Source organism: Macaca thibetana, chromosome 19 (genome assembly GCF_024542745.1).
Source record: "Macaca thibetana thibetana isolate TM-01 chromosome 19, ASM2454274v1, whole genome shotgun sequence".
Taxonomy (NCBI): domain Eukaryota; kingdom Metazoa; phylum Chordata; class Mammalia; order Primates; family Cercopithecidae; genus Macaca; species Macaca thibetana.
In genome coordinates, this window is record NC_065596.1 from 40,730,681 (window position 1) to 40,755,337 (window position 24,657).

General features: G+C 43.5%; 2 protein-coding genes across 6 annotated transcripts in view; both read right to left on the minus strand.

The window, feature by feature from the left end:
- Positions 1-24,657, minus strand: part of LOC126942129 (60S ribosomal protein L37-like) — a 303,593-nt gene that overhangs the window by 248,160 nt on the left and 30,776 nt on the right. The gene's annotated exons all lie outside the window — the stretch shown is intronic.
- ZFP14 (ZFP14 zinc finger protein) overlaps positions 1-24,657 on the minus strand; it is a 40,342-nt gene that overhangs the window by 13,004 nt on the left and 2,681 nt on the right. The window contains exons 2-4 of one of the 3 annotated variants that reach the window (XM_050769057.1): positions 16,910-16,997; positions 12,217-12,343; positions 10,517-10,615 (exon numbers count right to left, since the gene is read on the minus strand). In XM_050769057.1, coding sequence (XP_050625014.1) covers positions 10,517-10,615; positions 12,217-12,343; positions 16,910-16,918 — 235 coding nt within the window. In that variant the 5' untranslated portion in view covers positions 16,919-16,997. Of the gene's footprint in view, positions 1-10,516; positions 10,619-12,216; positions 12,344-16,909; positions 16,998-24,657 lie in introns of those variants that run through there. The other 2 variants (XM_050769056.1, XM_050769058.1) reach the window with 2 other exon arrangements.

The window sequence follows — 24,657 nt, forward strand, 5'->3', positions numbered from 1 at the left end:
GATCAAGACCATCCTGGCTAAGGTGGTAAAACCCCGTCTCTACTAAAAATACAAAAAAAATTAGCTGGGCGTGGTGGCATGCGCCTGTAGTCCCAGCTACTCAGGAGGCTGAGGCAGGAGAATGGCGTGAACCCAGGAGGCAGAGCTTGCAGTGAGCCAAGATCGTGCCACTGCACTCCAGCCTGGGGGACAGAGTGCGAGGCTCCGTCTCAAAAAAAAAAAAAATTAAGACGAAATAAATACATTTTCTAATCAAACGTAAGAGAATGTATTGCCAGTGGGCACAATAAAATAAATACTAAGTAAGTTATTTGGGTACACAGAAAATGGTTCCAGATAAAAGCAATGCAATGCAGAAAATAATAAGGCGCACTGTAAAAGGTAAACATGTGGGCAAATGTAAACAAACATTCACTACATATTACAATTAGAAATTAATGCCCTGTGGGGATTAATTTGTGGAATTAAGATACATGACAACATGGCTGGGTACAGTGGCTCACGCCTGTAATCCCAGCACTTTGGGAGGCTGAGGTGGGGGGATCACCTGGGATCAGGAGTTCAAGACCAGCCTGGCCAACATGGTGAAACCCCGTCTCTACTAAAAAATACAAAAATTAGCCGGCATGGTGGTGCATGCCTGTAGTCCCAGCTACTCAAGAGGCTGAGGTGGGAGAATCACTTGAACCCAGGTGGCAGAGGTTGCAGTGAGCTAGAATCCCACCACTTCACTCCAGCCTAGGCAATAGAGTGAGACTGTATATCACAAAAAAAAAAAAAAAAAAAAAGATATATGACAACAAATGCACAAAAAACTGAGGACACATAAAAGGAATTAAACTACTATTAAGGGTTGGGTACAGTGGCTCACGCCTGTAATCACAGTACTTTGGGAGGTTGAGACAGGAGGATCATTTGAGCCCAAGAGTTCAAGACCAGCCTGGCCAACACAGTGAGAACCCCATCTCCAAAATAAAACAAATTAGCCAGGCATGGTGGTGTGTACCCGTAGTCCTACCTACCCAAGAGGCTGAAGTGGGTGAACTGCTTGAGCCCAGGAGTTTGAGGTTGCAGTGAGCTATGATCACACTACTGCACTCCAGCCTCAGTGATGGAGTGAGACCCTGCCTCTATAAATAAATGAATACTTTTTTTTAAATTCTATTAAGAGCCGGCCGGGTGTGGTGGCTCATGCCTGTAATCCCAGCACTTTGGGAGGCCGAGGCTGGTGAATCACAAGGTCAGGATATTGAGACCATCCTGGCCAACACGGTGAAACCCCATCTCTACTAAAAATCCAAAAAAAAAAATAGCTGGGCGTGGTGGTGGGCACCTGTAGTCCTAGCTACTCGGGAGGCTGAGGCAGGAGAATGGTGTGAACCCGGGAGGTGGAGCTTGCATTGAGCTGAGATCTTGCCACTGCCCTCCAGCCAGGGCAACAGAGCCAGACTCTGTCTCAAAAAAAAAAAAAAAAAAAATTATATTAAGATCCCTACAAGTTTGAGAAAGATATAAAGAAGCTAATTGCAGGTTCGATGCAATAAGTAAATAATGTATTTGTTAATCTCTAAGGCAACCACAAGAAGAGAACTAAATGTATGTATAACGATCATGTTATAAAAGGAAAAACTAGAATAAAAATGCTTGATTAATCCAAAAAAGGCAGGTGAATGAAAAAAGGAAGAACATATTGAGCAAACAGAAAAACACTGGGAAGACAGCATATTTAAATCCAAATATATAAGAAAATTAATGAAATGTAGACGGATAAAATACATCAATTAATAGACAAAAATGGCTGGGCACAGTGGCTCACACCTGTAATACCAGCACTTTGGGAGGCCAAGGTGGGAGGATCCCTTGAGGCCAGGAGGTTTAGACCAACCTGGCAACACAGTCAGACACTGTGTCTACAAAAAATGCTTAAAAATTAGCCATGTGTGGTGGTGCGCACCTGTAGGTCCAGCTACTCAGGAGGCTGAGGTGGGAGGATCACTTGAGCCCAGGAAGTTGAGGCTGCAGTGAGACATGTTCATGTAACTGTCCTCCAGCCTGAGGCAACAGAGAAGACCCTATCTCCCAAAAAAAAAAAAAAAAAGAAAGAAAAAGAAAAAGATCTTCCTTACCAACACTGTGGATAGGATGCTGTTTCCATTGATGGGGGCAGCCTAGTGCAGGCTGTTGCAGTCCATGCGCAGTAAGGGAAGTATTCAGAGAAGAGCAGCCCAGCATGTACCAGGCAAACCTATCAGGAATCTAACATTTTCTCTCAACCTCCCACTAGTACCATTCTCAGCAAAACCAGTATCATCTTCAATTTGAACAAATGAAATAGCCTCCTAGTGGGTCTTCCAACGATCCATCATGCCCTTATTCAATCTATTCTCTGTAGAGTGATATTTAAAAATCAGCTCATGTAGGCCGGGTGTGGTGGCTCATGCCTGTAATTCCAGCACTTTGGGAGGCTGAAGCAGGTGGATCACGAGGTCAGGCGTTCGAGACCAGCCTGACCAACATGGTGAAACCCCATCTCTACTAAAAATACAAAAATTAGCTGAGTGTGGTAGTGTGTGCCTGTAATCCTAACTACTTGGGAGGCTGAAGCAGGAGAATTACTTGAACCCAGCTCAGCAGTGAGCTGAGATCACGCCACTACACTCCAGTCTGGGCAACAGAGCGAGACTCCATCTCAAAAAAAAAAAAAAAAAAAAAAAAAAAAAAAAAAAAAACCAGCTCATGTTACTCCCCTGCTCAAAAATCTCCAGCAGCTTTCTACCACACTTAAAATAAAAAATGTCAGATGCAGCTGAGTGCAGTGGCTCATGCCTGTAATCCCAGCACTTTGGGAGACTGAGGTGGGAGAATCACTTGAGCCCAGGAGTTCAAGACCAGCCTGGGCAACATAGCAAAACCGCCGTCTCTACAAAAAAATACAAAAATTTTCCAGGGGTGGTGGCATGGGCATGCGCCTATAGTCCCAGCTACTTGGGAGGCTGAGGCCAAGGTGGGTGGATCACCAGGTCAGGAGTTCAAGACTAGCCTGGCCAACATAGTGAAACCCTGTCTCTACTAAAAATACAAAAATTAGCCAGGCGCGGTGGCAGGCACCTATAATCCCAGCTACTCTGGAGGCTGAAGTGGGAGAATCGCTTGAACCCGGGAGGTGAAGGTTGCAGTGAGCCGAGATCACGCAACTGCACTCCAGCCTGGGCAACAGAGCGAGATTCCATCACACACACACACACACACACACACACACACACACACACACACAAAGTCAAATGCCTTCTCCTATGATATACAAACCATTACATGATCTTGCTTTTGCCTAACATTATCTTGTTTCTATACCTTTCACTTACCTTTTGAATAAGCATCTGAATCATCTTGGGCTTCTTGCAGTTCCTCAAACATACAAAGCTCCCCTCTCCCCACCCAAAGCCTTTGTATTTGCTGTTCTCTGCCAGGAATGTCCTTGCTTTAGATATTCATGTGGCCGGCTCTTTTTTCATGTCACTACTCAAGTATCACCTCCTCAAAATGTCCTGACCACCCTATTTAAAATATCCCTCTCTACTTGCCAACTTCCATTCTTGCCCAGGCTGGAATGCAGCAGCGGGATCTCGGCTCACTGCAACCTCCACATCCCAGGTTCAAGCGATACTTCTGCCTCAGCCTGCTGAGTAGTTGGGACTACAGGCGTGTGCCACCACACCCAGCTAATTTTCGTATTTTCAGCAGAGACAGGTTTCACAATGTTGGCCAGGCTGGTCTCGAACTCCTGGCCTCAAGTGATCCTCCCGTCTCAGCCTCTCAAAGTGCTGGGATTACAGGTATGAGCCACTGCGCCTGGCCCTTCTTACTTTACTTAATCCTTGTCGCTACCTAGTGTTATGTATTGGTGTACTTGTTTACTTAATGTCCTTACTCCTATTAAGATGGAAACATGATTGCTGGGACCTATCGGTCTCATTCACATCTGCTCCACTAGCGTCCAGCACGACACGTAGTTCCGACTAGGCGCTCAAGTACTTGCCAAATAAATGAAGGAATATATTTCTAGCCAATGAAAGACATATCAACCTAATCATGATAGAAGCTGGAAAGAAACTGGGTCCTAAATATGGACTGAACTGTGTTCCCCAAAATTTTAATGTTGAAGCCCTAACTAACTGTATTTGGAGATGGGGCTTTTAGGAGGTAATTGAGGTTAAATGAGGCCTAAAGGTGGGGTCCTAATCCACTAGAATTACTGGCCAGGTAATTTAAGGAGAGGAAGAGGGCCAGGTGCAGTGGCTTGCGCCTATCATCCCAGCACCTTGGGAGGCTGAGGTGGGAGGATCACTTGAGCCCAGGAGTTCAAGACCAGCCTAGGGAATACAGTGAGCTCTCTGTCTCTACAAAAAATGTTTTTTAAAAATAGCTAAGTGTGGAGGCATGTGCCGGTAAACCCAGCTACTCAGAAGGCTGAGACGGGAGGATTGCTTGGGCCCAGGAGTTGGAGACTGCAGTGAGCTGTGATGGTACCATTACACTCCAGCCTGGGCAACAGAGTGAAACCTTGTCTCAAACAAAAAAAAAAAAAAAAAAAAAAAAAAAGGGAAAAAAAAAGGAAGAGAATGGCCTCTTTCTCTCTCTGTGTCATATGGGGACACAGCAAGAAGACAGCTGCCTGCAAGACAGGAAGAGAGACTTCACCAGAACCCGGCACCCTGATTTCGGACTTCCAGCCTCTAGAATCGTGAGAAAATACATATCTGGTGTTTAAGCCACCCAGACTATGGTATTCTGTTATGGCAGCTTAAGATGACTAATACAGATTTAGATAGAGATGAAACTGTAGTCACTGATTCAAAAAAAGAGTAGCCCCTCTCTTTGTCAAATCTTTTCCCCTTTCTCCTCAACAGCATCCTTAAAAAAAAACTTTTTTTTTTTTTTTTTTTTTTTTTTTTTGGTGACAGAGTCTCGTGCTGTTGCCCAGGCTGGAGTGCAGTGACTGGATCTCAGCTCACTGCAAGCTCCGTCTCCCGGGTTTACGCCATTCTCCTGCCTCAGCCTCCCGAGTAGCTGGGACTACAGGCGCCCGCCACTTCGCCCGGCTATTTTTTGTATTTTTTAGTAGAGACAGGGTTTCACCGGGTTAGCCAGGATGGTCTCGATCTCCTGACCTCGTGATCCGCCCGTCTCGGCCTCCCAAAGTGCTGGGATTACAGGCTTGAGCCACCGCGCCTCGCCTAAAAAATTTTTTTTATTTTAAAATAATTACAGATCCAATGGAAGTTGCACAAAAATGTACAGAAAAGTCCTGTGTAGACTTCACCCAGCCCCTCCCAGTGTTAACATCTTAGGCAAGTATAGTACAATATTCAAATCAAGAAATTCATGTGGCCAGGCGCGGTGGCTCATGCCTCTAATCCCAGCACTTTGGGAGGCCAAGATGGGTGGATCACCTGAGGTCAGGAGTTCGAAACCAGACTGGCCAACATGGTTAAACTCCTTCTCTACTAAAAATACAAAATTAGCCGGGTGTGGTGGCACATGCCTGTAATCCCAGCTACTTGAGGGGCTGCGGTGGGAGAATCACATAAACCCTGGAGGTGGAGGGTGCAGTGAGCCGAGATCCCGCCACTGCACTCCAGCCTGGGCGACAGAGTGAGACTCTGTCTCAAAAAAATAAAAATAAAAAAAGAAAGAAATTAATGTTGGTATATTCCATAGAGCTTACTTAGACTTCACCAGTTCTATGTGCACTCGTGTGTTTATGTGCATAGCTCTATGCAATTTTATCACAGGTAGCCTGCTAAAACCACCACCACAATCAAGATACTCACCCGTACCATGACTGCAAGACTTCCTTGTGTTACCCCTTTCTAACCCAAACCATCCTCTCCTCCCTACATCCCTACCCTTGGAAACCACTAATTTGTTTTTCCATGTCTATGTTATTTTGCAAATATTACATACGTAAAGTCATGTAGTGCATAACCATTTGTGATTGATTTTGTCACTCAGCATAATTTCCTTGAAATTCACCCAAGTTGTTGCATGTATCAAGAGTTTATTCCTTGCTGTTGCTCAGTCTATTCATGGTATTGGTGTGCCTTTCACTCACTTTTAATTGGGCTACTTATCATTTTAGCACTGAGTTGTATATACACTAGATACTGGTCCCTTGTCAGATACGTTTTACCACTATTACTCTCCCAGTCTGTGACTTACCCATTCATCTTCTTATTGGTATATTCTCATGAGACAAAGTTTTCAATTTGGATAAAGTCTAATGTATTAATTATTTATTTATTTTGAGACGGAGTCCCACTCTGTCACCCAAGCTGGTGTGCAGTGGTGTGATCTTGGCTCACTGGAACCTCCACCTCCCAGGTTCAAGTGACTGTCCTGCCTCAGCCTCCCGAGTAGTTGGGATTACAGGCATGCCACCACGCACGGCTAATTTTTGTATTTTCAGTAGAGATCAGGTTTTGCCTTGTTGGCCAGGCTGGTCTCAAACTCCCAAAATCAGGTGATCCGCCTGCCTTGGCCTCCCAAAGTGCTAGGATTACAGGTGTAAGCCACCTCACCCGGCCTGATTTTTTTATTTTTATGGTTATTGTTTTCACTCAAGAAACCTTTGCCTACTGCCAAGTCATAAGTTGGGATACTCATCACTGTCCTGTTTCCCTCTAAAAACTTTATGATTTTAGCGTTTATATGTAGGTCTAAAAACCATCTCAAATTAATTTTGGTATGAGGTAAAGGTTGAGAGGTTTGTTTATTTGTTTCCCCAGTTATTCTAGTACTATATGTTGAAAAGACTTTCTTCTCCCCATTGGAATGCTTTGGCATCTTTGTCAAACAATAAATGACCCTTTAAGTGTGTGCATGGCAGGGTATGTTTCTAGGACCTCTGTTCTGTTTTGTTCGGTGATCTTTGCCAATATCATACTGTCTTGATCACTGTAGTTTTAATAAATCCTGAAGTTTGTTTGTTTGTTTGTTTTTTGAGATAGAGTCTCACTCTGTCACCCAGGCTGGAGTGCAGTAGCGCGACCTCCCTGCGCCTCCCAGATTCACGCGATTCTCCTTCCTTGGCCTCCTGAGTAACTGGGACTATAGGCACGTGCCAAGCCAACATCGGGTAATTTTAAATCCTGAAATATCTTGATGTCATGTCATCTAAGTCCTGTAATATGTTCTTATGTTTTCAAGTTGCTTGGGATATGCTAAGTCATTTGTTATTTTGTATAAATCTTAGAATCTGCTTGCTAATTTCTACCAAAAAAAAAAAAAAAAAGCCTGCTAGGATTATGACTGGAATTATATTGAATTAATAAAATTGAAATTTTTATAATACTGAGTCTTCCCATTCCAAAAATGATTATTTCTATTTATTTAGGCCTTATTTAATTTCTCTTAGCAATGGTCTATGGTTTTTAGCGTAGATGTCTTGCATATGTTTTATCAAACTCAATTTTTAGTATTTTATGTTTTTTGACACTCCCATAAATTGTTATTTACTTTTCCTTTTTTTTTTGCTTCTAATATATAAAACACAACTGATTTAGCTATTTATTTACTTATGACTCAGAGTCTCACTCACTCTGTCACCTAGGGTAGAGTGCAGTGGTGTGATCTCAGCTCACTGCAACCTCCACTTCCCAGGTTCAAGCAATTCTCGTGCCTCACCCTTCCCAGTAGCTGGGACTACAGGCTCGCACCACCATGCCTGACTAATTTTTATATTTTTAGTAGAGATGGGGTTTCACCATGTTGACCAGGCTGGTCTTGAACTCCTGACCTCAGGTGATCCACCCACCTCGGCCTCCCACAGTGCAGGGATTCCAGGCATGAGCCACCATGCCCAGCCCTGATCATCTATCTATCTATCTATCTATCTATCTATCTATTTTATTTTTTGAGATGGAGTCTTGCTCTATCATCTGAGCTGGAGTGCAGTGGCATGATCTCGGCTCACTGCAAACTCTGCCTCCTGAGTGCAACCAATTTTCCCACCTCAGCTCCTGAGTAGCTGGGATTACAGGCATGCACCACTACATCCAGTTAATTTTTGTATTTTTAGTAGAGATGGGGTTTCATCATGTTGGTCAGGCTGGTCTCGAACTCCTGACCTCAAGTGATCTGCCTGCCTTGGCCTCCCAAAGTGCTGGGATTATATGTGTGAGCCACTGCACCCGGCCTGATTTTTTTTTTTTTTTTTTTTTTTTTTTTTGAGACAGGGTCTCGCTCTGTCACCCAGGCTGGAGTGCAGTGGCCGGATCTCAGCTCACTGCAAGCTCCGCCTCCCGGGTTCACGCCATTCTCCTGCCTCAGCCTCCCGAATAGCTGGGACTACAGGCGCCCGCCACCTCACCCGGCTAGTTTTTTGTATTTTTTAGTAGAGACGGGGTTTCACCGGGTTCGCCAGGATGGTCTCGATCTCCTGACCTTGTGATCCGCCCGTCTCGGCCTCCCAAAGTGCTGGGATTACAGGCGTGAGCCACCGCGCCCGGCCAATTTTTTAACATTAACTTTATAGCCTGTGACCTTATTGTGATTTTTCAATTACTATTTCGAATAGTTGTTGTCTTGATTCCTTAGGACTTTCTATGTACACAATCATGTCATCTCCAAATGCAGACTTACGTCTTCGTTTTTTGATATTTATGTCTCATTTCTTTTTCTTATTGATAATGGATTTTTGCAGTTTATAGTGTATTTTTTTAATAGGTGCCCCTTACCAGATTGAGGAAGTTCCCTTCAATTTCTTGTTTGCTGAAAGCTTTTTATCATAAATGGATGGTGGATTTTGTCATATGCTATTTTTACATATATGAAGATGACTGCTCTGGTTTGAATGTTTGTTGCCTCCAAAACTCATGTTGAAAATTAATTCCTAATGGCAATATTGAGAGTGGGGTTTTTAAGAGGTGACTGGGCCATGACGGCTCTGCTCTCATGAATGGATGAACCTATTCACGGACTGGTGAGTTAATCAATTAATGGGTTATCACAGGATTGGGACTGATGACTTTATAAGAAGGGAGGCCTGAACTAGCACATTTGCATGTTCAGCCCCCTTGCCATGTGATGCCCTGCAAAGCCTCAGAATTCAGCAGAGTCCCCAACAGCAAGAAGGCCCTCACTAGACACAGCCCCTTGACGCTGGACTTCTCAGCCTCCAAAACTGTAAGAAATAAACTCCTTTTCCTTATAAATTACTGAATTTCAAGGTATTCTGTTATAAGCAACAGAAAATGAACTAAGATAATGATCATATGGTCTTTCACTTTTTCTGTTAATATGGTGAATTAACAGGTAGAAAGAAACCCTACTTAATCATCATTTTTGTATATCATTATATTTGATTTGTTAATATTTGGTTAAAATTTTTGTATCTATGTATGGAAAAGATATGGGTTTATGCTTTTTTTGTAATTTCTTTTTCGGGTTATGGTATGTTATGTTGGCCTCATAAAATGCATTCCTTTTCGGAAGGAGTTTGTACGATACTGCTGCTACTTCTTCCTTAGATATTTAATGGAATTCACCAGTGAAACCATCTGGGGCTGGCATTTTCTTTGTGGAGATTTCTGATAACGAATTCAATTACTTTAATAGCATAAGGGTATTCAATTTCTTTTACATCTTGTGTCAGTTCCGGTAAGTTGTATTTCTCCAGAAATTTTAAAATTTAAGTTATCAAATTTACTGGCATAAAGTAATTCATGGCATTCTCTTATTATTCTTTTTTTTGGAGTAGGGGTAGAGTCTCACTCTGTCACTCAGGCTGGAGTGTAATGGCGCGATCTTGGCTCACTGCAACCTCTGCCTCCCAGGTTCATGAGACTCTTGTGTCTCAACTTCCAGAGTGGCTGGGACTACAGGCACCCGCCACCATGCCCAGCTAATTTTTGTATTTTTAGTAGAGACAGTGTTTTGCTGTGTTGGCCAGACTGGTTTGGAACCCCTGACCTCAAGTGTCCAGCCTACCTCGGCCTCCCAAAATGCTGGGATTACAGGTATGAGCCACCATGCCCGGCCTCTTATTATTCTTTTAATGGCTATTGGATCTAAAGCGAAAATTCCTCTTTCATTCCTGATATTAGTAATTTATGTTCTTTAAAAAAAAGAGAACATAAATTACTAGGTGTTTACCATCTTTGTTGATCTTTTCAAGAAATCAATTTTTGGCTTTATTAATTTTATTTCTTTTCTATTTTGCTGATCTCTGCTCTTATATTTAATTATTTTTTTCTTCTATCAGGAATAGTTCTTCTCTTTAAAGTGAGAGAGAAATATGAAAGATGAGAAACAGTGTTGCAATCAAGGTCAATAGAAAGTTCCTTTGCTAGTCCAGGCTTAAAAGATCTTAATTTGCTTCAAGTCCCAAGCCCTTCCTCCATAGGCCACGGACTTTTTGAAGAGAGATCCCAACATCTCAAGGGTGTGCCTCCACCCTAGTCAGTTTAGCTATTACCTGCAGTAATGATTTCTCAGTGCCTGCTCAGCCCTCACTCACCAGGGCAGTATCTTCTTGTCCCTTCCCTTACAACCATCCCGGGTTCCTTCCCTTCTTCATCCAATAAGGTAATCACATCTGGTTTAGAAATGGAAGGTCCTGCTTAAAAGAAAAATGTGACATGAAATTATACACCCAAAAATCTTTAGATTCAGATTTGGTTAAATTTATAATTAACTATAAATCAATATGACACTTTATAAAGCCTAAGTGCAAAGAATTGCAAGGCAGTTGAAGAATGCTCATATTAAGGTAACTTGAGGGTCACAACGAATAGCCTGTGTGAGGTTAAATTAATTATACTAAGGCCATTATATTAACCATCTGGTCAAGAACAGGCCTTAATATAATTTAACCTCACACAGGCTCTGTTGAAAGGCAGTATTGTGTAGAGGGAAGAACACAGACTGGGTCCAGACTGTCTGGCTTTACATCCTGCCTTTGTTTCTGTGTTACCTAGCAAATTATTAACCTTTTGTGTCTATGTTTCCTCAAATAAAATGAAGATAATAGTATCTTTTCATAGAGTTGCTGTGAGGATTAATTAATAATGAACAATGCTTAGAATAATGTTTAAGCCCAAATATATGGTGATGTTTATTAACATATACACATAATATATGTATTAGCTATTAGCTATTTACTGTTATCATTTTGATGAGTGCATAATAAAAGGTTTATTGAGACATTCTCAGATCTTTTCTAGGATATTCATTCAATGTTAAAGGCCAGGCTTTTAGATTTTAATTTTCAATTACGAAGTAGGTAGAACTGAATACGTCTGTTATAGGAAACAGAATGTGTTTCAGGGTTTTTTCTGTTTGAGACGGAGTCTCGCTCTGTCACCCAGGCTGGAGTGCAGTGGCGCGATCTCAACTCACTGCAACCTCAGCCTCCTAGCTTCAAGCAATTCTCCCTGCCTCACCCTCCCAAGTAGCTGGGATTACAGGCACATACCACCATGCCTGGCTAATTTTTGTATTTTTAGTAGAGATGGGGTTTCACCACATTGGCCAGGCTGGTCTCGAGCTCCTGACCTCAAGTGATCCACCTGCATCGGTCTCCCAAAGTGCTGGAATTACAGGCATGAGCCACCATGCCTGGCCTTGAGGGGTTGTTTTTGGGATGGAGTCTTGCTCTGTCACCCAGGATGGAATGCAGTGGTGTGATCTCAGCTCACTGCAACCTCCCCCTCCTGGGTTTAAGTGATTCTCCTACCTCAGCCTCCCAAGTAGCTGGGATTACAGGCATGCACCACCATTCCCGGCTACGAGTTCTAAACAACCTTTCTGGATCCATCTCACACTATCTATGTTCTACAGACTCCTTTGATTTTTAGAGAAACTCAGAACCCCTATGTCTAGGTATTCTACTTGCAGATGGACTAGAAAGTGGTGTGAAGCATTTATGTCAATTCCAAGCTCCAATATATGGTGAAGTCTGGTTTCTTGAACAATGCTTTTGCCATATTCAAATCCATCTCCTTGGATACTAAGGAAATCAGGAATTACAGAGTCTGAAGGAAGCCTGAAGGGCATAGCTGACTGGACATGATGAAATGGAGAGGCCTAGTTCCAACCTAACAAAGCTTAAATCATTCCTTTGGGAACAGAAAGTGGAAGTTTTAGATCGTTTTTCTAAATATAGTCCTGAAATTGACAGCAGAGAAAGTTAATATCATTTGGGATAAATAAACTTACCTAATGAAATGAAGTTGCTATAGTTCTCCCACATCACATCCCTATATAAGTCCCTCTGAGCAGGATCCAGGAATTCCCATTCTTCCTGTGAAAAGTCTATGGCCACATCCCTGAATGTCACTGAACCCTGAAAAAACAAACTCAGTTATTACTTGTGAAAATAAATTAAATACTTTTACAATGGAAAGAGGGGAGATTGAGGATTGCATTGCAGAGAGGGGTAACATGGCATGCAAACAGCACTGGTCTGAAAACTTGTGACATGAGTAGGGGCCAGTAAGAAAATCAGTATTTCTGAAGCATTGAGCCTACATGTTCTTAAATAGTCCTGTGGCTACAGATATGATGACATTTTCATCCAAACATATCTAGAAATGAGTACGTAACCCAAAAAATCCTAATTAAATGAAATATTGCACACAAGCCTTTTGAATACTATGTGCCTCCACCATAAATTCTTTTTTTTTTTTTTTTTTTTTTTTTTTGAGACGGAGTCTCGCTGTGTCTCCCAGGCTGGAGTGCAGTGGCGTGATCTCGGCTCACTGCAAGCTCCGCCGCCCGGGTTCACGCCATTCTCCCGCCTCAGCCTCCCAAGTAGCTGAGACTACAGGCGCCCGCCACCACGCCCGGCTAGTTTTTTGTATTTTTAGTAGAGACGGGGTTTCACCATGTTAGCCAGGATAGTCTCGATCTCCTGACCTCGTGATCCACCCGCCTCGGCCTCCCAAAGTGCTGGGATTACAGGCTTGAGCCACCGCGCCTGGCCCACCATAAATTCTTTAAAAATATGAGGTCTTGAGGCAAAGTACAGAGGCTCATGCCTATAATCCCAGCACTTTGGGAGGCCCAGATGAGAGAATCACTTGAGCCCAGAAGTTCAAGACCAGCTTGATCAACATTAGCAAGACCCTGTCTCTACAAAAAAAGAAATTTAAAAATTTAAAAATTTAAAAAAAAGAAATATGAGGTCTTGGGCTCTCTTTTTCCCTTTAACGATCATTTAAAAACATTGATAAAAATTTATCTCACATGTGCTACAAAATCTCTAAGAAGATAGATTCAAATTCATCACAAACTCGGGTTTTAGTATAAACACTTTCCCTTTTATAACCAATTTTTTAGCAAACTTTCAAAAATTTGTTCGATGGCAGTCTACATTTTTAATATATTAGATTCTTTTTTCTTTAGATATTTTAATTCAATAAAATCTTGAAAGTCTTCCCCAATTCTCAATGTCTACAATATCTAATCCTTACGGATGTGAATCATCTTCTTGCTTGTCACCATCTATCATCTCTCAAACATCGTTTTTTTGTTGCTGAGTTACAGGATACTGAATCATGAAGATATCATAAAGATATCACTGGGACACCAGTATCAATCATTTTCTTTTTTTTTTTTTTTGAGACGGAGTCTCACTCTGTCGCCCAGGCAGAAGTGCAGTGGCGTGATCTCAGGTCACTGCAAGCTCCACCTCCCGGGTTCACACCATTCTCCTGCCTCAGTCTCCCGAGTAGCTGGGACTACAGGTGCCCGCCCCCATGCCCGGCCAAATTTTTTTGTATTTTTAGTAGAGACGGGGTTTTACCATGTTAGTCAGGATAGTCTCGATCTCCTGACCTCGTGAGGCACCCGCCTCGGCTTCCCAAAGTGCTGGGATTACAGACGCGAGTCACCACGCCTGGCCCCCTGTATCAGTCATTTTCATGAAGAGTCATTTTGCTCCCCAAAAGATATCTGGCCATATCTGGAGACAACTTTGGTTGTCACAATTGGAGGAAAAGGTGTGAGTGTTACAGGCATCTAATGGGTAGAGGCCAAGGACACTGTTAGACATCCTACAATGCACAGGACAGCCTCCTACAATACAAGACTCTCCAGCAAAATGTTAATAGTTCAGGCCAGGTGCAGTGGCTCATGCCTGTAATCCCAACACTTTGGGAGGCCAAGGTGGGCAGATCACTTGAGGTCAGGAGTTTGAGACCAACCTAGTCAACATGGTGAAGCCCTGTCTCTACTAAAGATACAAAAATCAGCTGAGTGTGATGGTGGGAGCCTGTAATCTCAGCTACAGGAGGCTGACGCAGTAGAATCACTTGAACCCAGGAGACGGAGGTTGCAGTGAGCTGAGACCACTGCACTCCAGCCTAGGCGACAGAGTAAGACTCGGTCTCAAAAAAAAAAAAAAGTCAATAGTTTCAAGGTTGAGAAATCCTGCTTTAGACCAGCACATCCTGTAAAAATACACAGTGGACCTCGTTCCTGGCATTCTTCTCCGCAGGAGGAAATCTCCATTGATTGATGTATCTATTTGCAGTCCTATTCTGATCACATCCTATTCACCCTATTGGTGAAGGAGGGATCCCTGCCCTAAAAAGTACAAGACAATCAAATAGCCCACGCCGGACAGATGAGATTGACAGCAATTTGTTAGATGCATATATTCAGAGCCTGAGAGAGGACATCATACATCACGCAGGGGCACAAGGGGGTTGCATTCAAGAACAGCATGAACAAGCAGGGGTGTGGGAGGCAGGCTTTACAGTAATAACAAGGTGAGGTGTTCCCTGGTTCCTGTAGTGGTATGTGATTGGCTTGTTTGAATAATTCCATAGGCTAGGAGGGAGGTGAAACCCATTAGGTTGAGGACCATGAGGGGTGTAACTTGTCCAGCTCATAGGGGAACTAGCTGAGTAGGAAGCCTTTCCCGCTGGGGGTGGGCATGTCGGGTAAGAGCAGGGAAACTCATGGTTAGGCCTTTAGGGTCTCGACAAAGGTGCCAAGGCACACATGAAAGTTTAGGCCTTACCTTATAAGGCCCAATTACATCTCTACCCAATTCACCTAACCCTAAAAGCCTTCCATAGCATAGGGTCTCAACACACAAAAAAACCAAGGTCAGTCAACACTAAATCCTATCTTATATACTTGAAAAACTCAGATCTGTGGAGAAGTTTAGAGTTTTCCCCATAAGCAATCAGATAAGACCAAAATCTCTCTGTCATCAAATCACAGATCTTAAGGAAAGCTCAAAATAGGGACCTCCCACTTAACATCAGTAATCAATTCCTGAAAATCAGACATTTTAACGATTAACCAGGTACCTGTTTTTCCATAACGTATTTTCTATTTTCTTTCTTTTCTTCCTTCCTTCCCTTTTCTTTCTTTTCTTTTTCTTTTTTTTTTTTTTTTGACAGGGTCTCACTCTGCTGCCCAGGCTGTTGCCTAGGCTGGAGTACAGTGATGTGATCACAGCTCACTGCAACCTTGAATTCCTGGCCTCAAGCAATGGCCTCCCAAAGGAGGGATTACAGGCGTGAGCCACTACACATGGCCTCCCATTATGTTAAATCAGAGCATTATAAAGTGTTGTATGTCAATTCCATCCCTCAAACTAGCTTCGCACATTTTCCTCCAATATAGAACTATGGGACACAGTGGGTCAGTGCACACACAATATCTTTGCTTTTAGTATTTTTTTTTTTTTTTTTGAGATCGCTCTGTCACCCAGGCCGGAGTGCAGTGGCAGATCTTGGCTCACTGCAAGCTCCGCCTCCCAGGTTCACGTCATTCTCCTGCCTCAGCCTCCCAAGTAGCTGGGACTACAGGCGCCCGCCACCACGCCCGGCTAATTTTTTGTATTTTTTAAGTAGAGACGGGGTTTCACCATGTTAGCCAGGATGGTCTCGATCTCCTGACCTCGTGATCCGCCCTCCTCAGCCTCCCGAAGTGCTGGTATTACAGGCATGAGCCACCGCACCCAGCCTGCTTTAAGTATTTTAATCATCTCTTTTACTAAATTCATTTTTCTCACTTGCTTTGTTTCTTTCTCCACAATTTTCTTCAATACTTTTCCAACCTTTTAGGAACTCATTTTACACTAGACAAAAACGAGGGCTACATGTGAAGCACAGTATGGAAAATTGTTTCCAACAAGAACGTAACAGCAGGAACAGCTGACGCTCAGGATGGTGCTGCTACCTCCTCAGTCACTAGCTGCACCAGGTACACATATGCCCTTGAATGATAGTTACACACATTTCAAAACATCTGCAGATGGTTCCATTGGTCTAACAACTGTATTTGGGATATAACAAGATTCTTCCTGGATGTTATTTTTGTTTAAAAAAAAAAAAAGGCATTGGATCAGGAGCGGTGGATCACGCCTATAATGCCAATATTTTGGGGGGCTGAAGTGGGAGAATCACTTGAGCCCAGGAGTTCGAGTTCAGCTTAGGCAACGTAGTGGGACCCCATCTCTACAACAAATTTTAGAAGTTAGCCAGGAGTGGTGGCACGTGCCTGTAGTCCCCAGTACTCAGGAGGCTGAGGTGGGAGGATCACCTGAGCCTGGGAGGTTGGGGCTGCAGTTAGTTGGGATCATGCCACTGCATTCCAGCCTGGGTGACCAAGTGAGACCTTGTGTCAAAAAAAAAAAAAAAAAAAGAAAAAAAAAAAAGGCTAGGTGTCATGGTGGATGATGTCTCATGCCTGTAATCCCAGCACTTTGGGAGGTCAAGGCAGGTGGATCATTTGAAGTGCGGATTACAGGCGTGAGTCACCGTGCCCAGCCATGGAGCAGGTTCTTGGATGAAGCTCTGGTAAGCAGGAAGTTTCAGAATAAAAAATGAATCTATATACATGATACAGAAATTGACAGTATTTCGAAAAGGACAGAGAAACATTAACTTACATGGGCCATGGTTTTAGAAGCGCAAAAACTGGTCAGTCCTTTTCAAGATTTCTCTGTTGGAGAACTATGGAGTCCTGATAAGCCAGAGCTGAAAGAAAAAAAAGAAACCATGAAATAAGCTGTGCCACAGAGCTCCCAAAATGATGTACATCATAAATATGAAAACTTTTTTCTCTTCCATTCCTTCTCCCAAACTACTTCCATTGGCTCTTCCAAACTACTACCTACCATTATGACCATCCTATCCTATACCCACATAAACTGGGGAAAAGTATAGGGAGTCTAAAGAAATACAAGCTCTGGCCAGGTGCAGTGGCTCTCGCCTGGAATCTCAGCACTTTGGGAGGCCGAGGCAGCCGGATCACCAGGAGTTCGACACCAGCCTGACGATCATGGAGAAACCCCGCCTCTACTAAAAATACAAAATTAGCCGGGCGTGGTGGCACATGCTTGTAATTCCAGCTACTTGGGAGGCTGAGGCAGGAGAATCGCTTGAACCCAGGAGGCAGAGGTTGCGGTGAGCCGAGATTGTGCCATTGCACTCCAGCCTGGGCAACAAGAGCGAAAGAAGAAAAGAGAAGAGAAGAGAAGAAAAAGAAAAGCTCTGAAGAAATAGGTGACAAATGATGAACTTGGTGTAGAAGGCTAGCTACTTCTGCAAGAGGATTTTGGACCAGGTCGCCCTCTGGCAATGTGGATGGATCTGGTCCAGGCACTGGATTACTCAGATTTGTTCTGAGCAGCTCCTCCTCACTGTAAGACAACTTTTCAGGACTGAGATGGGCCCTGAATCCTGCCCCTAGAATCCTGCCTGAACTGCCTAAACACAACAACTAAAAGACCACACAGATTGAACCTGGCATCTTCCACCAATGTGAGGCTACCCTTGCCTTCCCCAGCCAGGAAGCTCACCACTCCAGTTTTCCAAACAGGGCCTCCCATACCTTGACATCCTTCACCACTCCTTCTCTTTTATTGACTTTCTTTTTTTTTTTTAAGATGGAATTTCACTCTGTCACCCAGGCTGGAGTGCAATGGCACGATCTCAGCTCACTGCAACCTCCAGCTCACGGGTTCAAGCGATTCTCCTGCCTCAGTCTCCTGAGTAGCTAGGATTACAGGTACACGTCACCACGCCCAGCTAATTTTTATATTTTTAGTAGAGACAGGGTTTCGCCATGTTGACCAGGCTTGTCTTGAACTCCTGACCTCAGGTGATCCTCCTGCCTCAGCCTCCCAAAGGGCTGGGATTACAGGCGTGAGCCACCGCGCCTGGTCCCACTTTCCTTTTAGTATCCAAGCTGGGGACGGAAGGGATTCATGATTCCTGCAGTTGGTCAACAACATTCATTGAGAACCTCTATGTGTTAGGTACTTTATACACACTGTCAGTTGTCCTCAGTACTGTTCTGCAATGTAGTGCTCTCCTTTTAATAGCTCAGGAAACTAATGCCCAAGGGTCGAATCAGTTAAGTTGCAGATGGAGTCTTGTTCTGTCACCCAAGCTGAACTGCAGTGGCACGATCGTGGCTCACTGTAACCTCTGCCTCCAGGGTTCAAGCGGTTCTCCTGCCTCAGTCTCCTGAGTAGCTGGGATTACAGGCGCCTGCCACTATGCCTGGCTAATTTTTGTATTTATAGTAAAGACAGGGTTTCACCATGTTGCCCAGGCTGGTCTCGAATTCCTGACCTCAACTGATCCGCCTGCCTCAGCCTCCTAAAATGCTGGGATTACAGGCGTGAGCCACCACACCCAGCCTAAAAGCCAGTTTCTCTTTCAACTCAGGTATTTGTCTCTGAAGCAAGGATTTCTGCTTCATCAGGAGAAATCTGATCATCAGCAATTTACTAAAAAAAAAGAGTAATAACTAACAGTAGATTTTATTTTGTTTTTCAAAAACAGGGTCTCACTCTGTTACCCAGGCTGGACTGCAGAGGCATGATCTTGGCTCACAGCAGCCTCCCACCTCAGATTCCCAAGTAGCTGGGACTATAGGTGGGCACCACCATGCCCAGCTAATAATCTTTCAAAAAATATTAAATCTCAGAAGATAGCAAAATAGTTCTCTCCATCTATGGTCCACCTGCAGAAACATCAGTTTGAGCAATTATCCATGAACAAAAATGCCTTCACAATAGCTAAGGCAACCAGGTGAGAGATCGCAGTACTGGGTTGTAGCACAATAATAAGAAAAGAAGGCCGGGCGCAGTGGCTCAAGCCTGTAATCCCAGCACTTTGGGAGGCCGAGACGGGCGGATCATGAGGTCAGGAGATCGAGACCATCCTGGCTAACACGGTGAAACCCTGTCTCTACTAAAAAAATACAAAAAACTAGCCGGGCGAAGTGGTGGGTGCCTGTAGTCCCAGCTACTCGGGAGGCTGAGGCAGGAGAATGGTGTGAACCTGAGAGGAGGAGCTTGCAGTGAGCTGAGATCCAGCCACTGCACTCCAGCCTGGGTGACAGAGCAAGACACCGTCTCAAAAAAAAAAAAAAAAAAAAAAAAGAAGCACTGAAGAGTGCAGGAAGGAGAGTTCGACATTACCCATGTCACCCTTCCCCAACTCAAGGCAGCACAGTGTAGACAAAGGTATTGCCCATTTGGGGAAGTCAGAAAAGTGAGCACAGAACTTTTGCCTGTTCCCTAATACCAGGCCTGCCCAGCAACAGGGAGACTCCCAACCCCAGACTCCAGGCCAGTAGCCACAGACTGACCCTCTAGACCTGCTCTGGCATCAAGAAAGATCATGAAGCCCAGGCTTCAGGCTTTCATGATGAACTCCACCTCCAGGCTGCCACCACCATCAGGCTGACATCAGAGGCCCTGGGCTCCAACAGCCCTCAGCAACAGGCAGGCCTCAGTGGCCTCTGCAATCAGGCACATAACAGTATGGCACCATTCACAGTGGTCTCAGGCTTTGAGCGTGCCACAGCACTGCACTGGCCAGATTGGCCCTGGCCTTGGGGCATGCTATGTGCAACATCAGAGAATGTGGTTCCAGCCTTTTGGAGCATCCCAGCACTATACCCACCATAGCAGCCCCAGCCTTAAGAACCAAACCACACAGGCTGCCCAGAATCACTGGATGGGCTGACTACTGATGGGCTTTCCCAGATGAAACTCATTCTGCAAAGACTGGAATAAATACACAGTCCTTTCAAGTGTGCAGACATCAACGCACGGTCACAAGGATCAACAACAATCAGGGAAACATATCACCAATAGGACAACATAAAGTGCCATTGATTGACTCTAAAAAAATGGAGATGTCTGAACTGCCTGATAAAGAATTCAAATAGGCCAGGCGCGGTGGCTCACGCTTGTAATCCCAGCACTTTGGGAGGCCGAGGCAGTTGCATCACGAGGTCAGGAGATCGAGACCATTCTGGCTAACATGGTGAAACCCCATCTCTACTAAAAAATACAAAAAAAATAGGTGGCGTGGTGGTGGGTGCCTGTAGTCCCAGCTACTCAGGAGGCTGAGGCAGGAGGATCACTTGGGCCCAGAAGTTCAAGGTTGCAGTGAGCTATGATCATGCCACTACACTCCAGCCTGGGCAACAGAGTGAGATGAAAGGAAAGGAAGGAAGATAAGGAAGGAAGGAAGGAAGGAGGGAGGGAGGGAGGGAGGGACGGAGGGAGGGAGGGAAGGAGGGAAGGAAGGAAGGAAGGAAGGAAGGAAGGAAGGAAGGAAGGAAGGAAGGAAGGAAGGAAGGAAAAAGAAAGAGGAAAGAGAAAAAAAGAGAAGCAAAAAAACTTTCCAAACCCGAGGAAAGGTAAATATCCAGGTATAGCCCCAAGTTAGAAGGAAGAAAATAATAAAGATTAGGGCAGAAATAAATGACACAGACTAGAAAGCCATTAGAAAGAATCAATAAAATTAAGAGGTTTTTTTTTTTGAAAAAATAAAAAAACCTCACAAAATTGACAAACCTAACTAAGCTATATTAACCAAGAGAAAACAGAAAATATTGAAAATATTCAAATAAAACCAGAAATGAAAAAGGAGACATTACAACTGATACAACAGAAATACAAGAGACTATTATGAACAAATATACACCAGGAAATTGGATAACCTAGAATAAATGATTAATTCCCTGACACATACAACCTACCAAGATTGAATTATGAAGAAATAAAAAATCTGAACAGGCTGGGCATGGTGGCTCCTGCCTGTATTCCCAACACTTTGGGAAGCCAGTCATTATGACAAACAGTATGGAAAGGCCTCAAAAAATTAAAAACAGAACTACCATATGATCTAGCAATCACACTACTGTATATATCCAAAGGAAATGAAATCAGAATGTCAAAGAGATCTCTGCACTCTCACATTTATTATAGCATTATTCACAATGGCCAACACATGGAATCAACCTAAGCGTCCATCAATGGATGAATGGACAAAGAAAATCTGCTATGTATATAAAATGTAATACTATTTAGCTATGATAAAGAAACAAAACCTGTCATTTGTGACAACATGGATGAACCTGGAAGGACGTTATGTTAAGAGAAATAAGCCAGAAACAGAAAGATAAACACCACATGATCTCACTCATAAATGGAATCTTAAAAAGTTGATCTCGGCCAGGGGTGGTGGCTCACGCCTGTAATTCCAGCACTTTGGGAGGCCGAGGCAGGCGGATCACCTGAGGTTGGCAGTTCAAGACCAGCCTTACCAACATGGAGAAACCCCGTCTCTACTAAAAATACAAAATTAGCTGAGCATGGTGGTGCACACCTGTAATCCCAGTTACTCGGGAGGCTAAGGCAGGAGAATCACTTAAACTCGGGAGGTGGAGGAGGTTGTGGTGAGCTGAGATAACACCACTGCACTCCAGCCTGGGCAACAAGAGCAAAACTCTGTCTCAAAATAAATAAATAAACAAACAAACAAACTTGATCTGATAGAAGTAGAGAGTAGAATGGTAGTTACCAGAATCTGGGCAACATAGCGAGACTTCATCTCTACAAAAAAAAATTAAAAAATTAGCCAGGCATGGTAGCATATACACCTGTAGTCTCAGTTACTCAGGAGGTTGAGGCAGGAGGATGGCTTGAGCCTGGGAAGCAGAGGTTGCAGTGAGCTGAGATCATGCCACTGCACTAAAGCCTGGGCAACAAAGTAAGATCCTGTTGAAAGAAAGAAAGAGAGAAAGAGAGAAAGAGAGAAAGGAAAAGAAAGGAAAGGAAAAGAAAAGAAAAAAATGAGTGTTAAACAAAATGTACCTTTTTACAAGGACTGCATTGGGAGACCTCAAAGACGGATGATGTCGTATATCAGCAAGGTCGTGGGGATGCCGACACTAAGTCAGTCCACATTTAGAGCTATGTGAAGCAGCATTTCAACCCTGTAAACTCTGAATCGAAGCTCCACTTCCGACACTAAAGGGACTGTTTGTATCTGTACATAAAGATTATGCAGAGCTATGGCCAGGGCCGCTGGCCCACGCCTGTAATCCAAGCACTTTGGGAGGCTGAGGTGGGCGGATCACCTGAGGTCAGGAGTTGAAGACCAGCCTGGCCAACATGGTGAAACCCTGTCTCTACAAAAATACACAAATTAGCCGGGCATGATGGCAGGTGTCTGTAATCCCAGCTACTCGGGAGGTTAGGGCAGAAGAATCGCTTGAACCCGGGAGACGGAGGTTGCAGTGAGCTGAGATCATGCCATTGCACTCCAGCCTGGGTGACAGAGGGAGACTCTGTCTCAAAAAAAAAAAAAAAAATTTATGCAGAGCTATGCTGACAGCATGGTTTATAATGGATTAAAGCTGAAAGGAACCTAATTTTGGAATGATTCAATAACCTGTTGTTTATCCATACCACTGAAAATGATGCAACTATTAAAAATGATGTTGCCTTAATTTTGAATGGGTGAAGCCAGTGTGTTTTAAAAAAAGAAAATACCAGCATGTGTAGTGTGAAACTATTTTGACAGAAAAAAAAAAAAATCATGTTTCCCTAGCAGGACCAGTTAAAATGTTTACAGTCACAGCCAGCAACACGCATCACCACATTAAATAGCGTGAGCCTGAAATACCCAAATACTCCAAATAAGACTTTCCCGCTTCAAGTTTTTCTTTCAGTCTTCCCTTTAACTGAGAAAAAAAGCTAAGGATACTGTAAAAACAGATGCTGTTTTTCCTGAGTGGCTTTTTTTTTCACTTCAGCTTCCCATTCATGAACCAACGCTATGATTTAATTTGCCCATGTGTGTTGGAGTATGGCCTAGAAAAGAATGACAAAAAGTCCCTGACTGATGTCTTCTAAGCACTGAAGGCAGCCCCATGCTGCTTCCTTTTACATCTTCTGGACAAACAGGTTTATTTTGCGTCTGAACCAGTTCTTTTGGCTAAGATGCCTATGAAGCCCTCCAGCTGATGTTGGGTCTCCTTGACCAACTGGTCTCACTTTGCATATAACATCATTAAAATAAAAACTGTAAGGCATACATCTGTATGAAATCCAGTTACCTCCATAAAGACCCTATAGCTTCAGTATAATCTGGACAAAACTTGACAGTGCGTGCCATCATCAGATCGATATCTATCAGATTGATATCTCTTCCCTTCATCATGAGATTGCTGAATAAAGCAGGAAGATTTTTTTTTTTTTTTTTGAGACAAGGTCTCGCTTTGTCACCCAGGCTGGAGTGCAGTGGCACGATCTCAGCTCACTGCAACTTCCACCTCCTGGGTTCAAGCAATTCTCAGCCTCCCGAGTAGTTGGGATCACAGGCGTGTGCCACCATGCCCAGCTCATTTTTGTATTTTCAGTAGAGATGGGGTTTCACCATTTTGGCCAGGCTGGTCTCAAACTCCTGACCTCGGGTAATGCACCTGCCTTGGCCTCCCAAAGTGCTGGGATTACAGGCATGAGCCACCGCGCCCAGCCAGATTTTTTTTTTTAAGTATGCATAATGATGATATTTGGTATACTGTTGTAATTACCAATATATGCTTTTTTTTTTTTTTTTTTTTTTTTTTACTGCACGATATTAGGTTACTTTCCAGTTCCCGCAGATGAAATGGTGAGAACTACAGTTTCTAACTGAAAGAATTGTTATGAGAAATAAATAAGATACTACATATAAGGCACTTAGAATAGTAAATAAGCATTTCATAAGTCAGCTATATTACTAAAGATGAAGAATACTACATATGCTTCTTCCCAGAATTATTTTTAGAATTCTTCCCAGCACTTTGGGAGGCCAACGCAGGCAGATCACTTAGGTCAGGAGCTCAAGACCAGCCTGGCCAACATGGTGAAACCCTGTCTCTACTAAAAATACAAAAATTAGCCAGGCACGGTGATGCATACCTGTAATCCCAGCTACTTGGGAGGCTGAGGCAGGAGAATGGCTTGAACCTGGGCGGGGGGGTGGTTGCAGTGAGCCAAGATCGTGCCACTGCACTACAGCCTGGATGACAGAGCAAAACTCCGTCTCAAAAAACAAACAAACAAAAAACATTCTTCATAGCCCTGCTCTTAATTGGCAATCCTTCCTGATGATCAACAGTTTACAAAAGGAGGGTACACAGATAAGACAAATGTGGTAGGATACTAATTTTTGGATATGGGTGATGAGGAAAAATATTAAATTACAACCTAACGGTAACAAATCTACTGAGCATTTATTATGTGCCAAGCATTAGCTAAGGGTTTTGCATATATTAATTCCTCTACTCAGAGCCATCCTATATAGTAGGGTCTATCATTATCCTCATTTTGCAGATGAT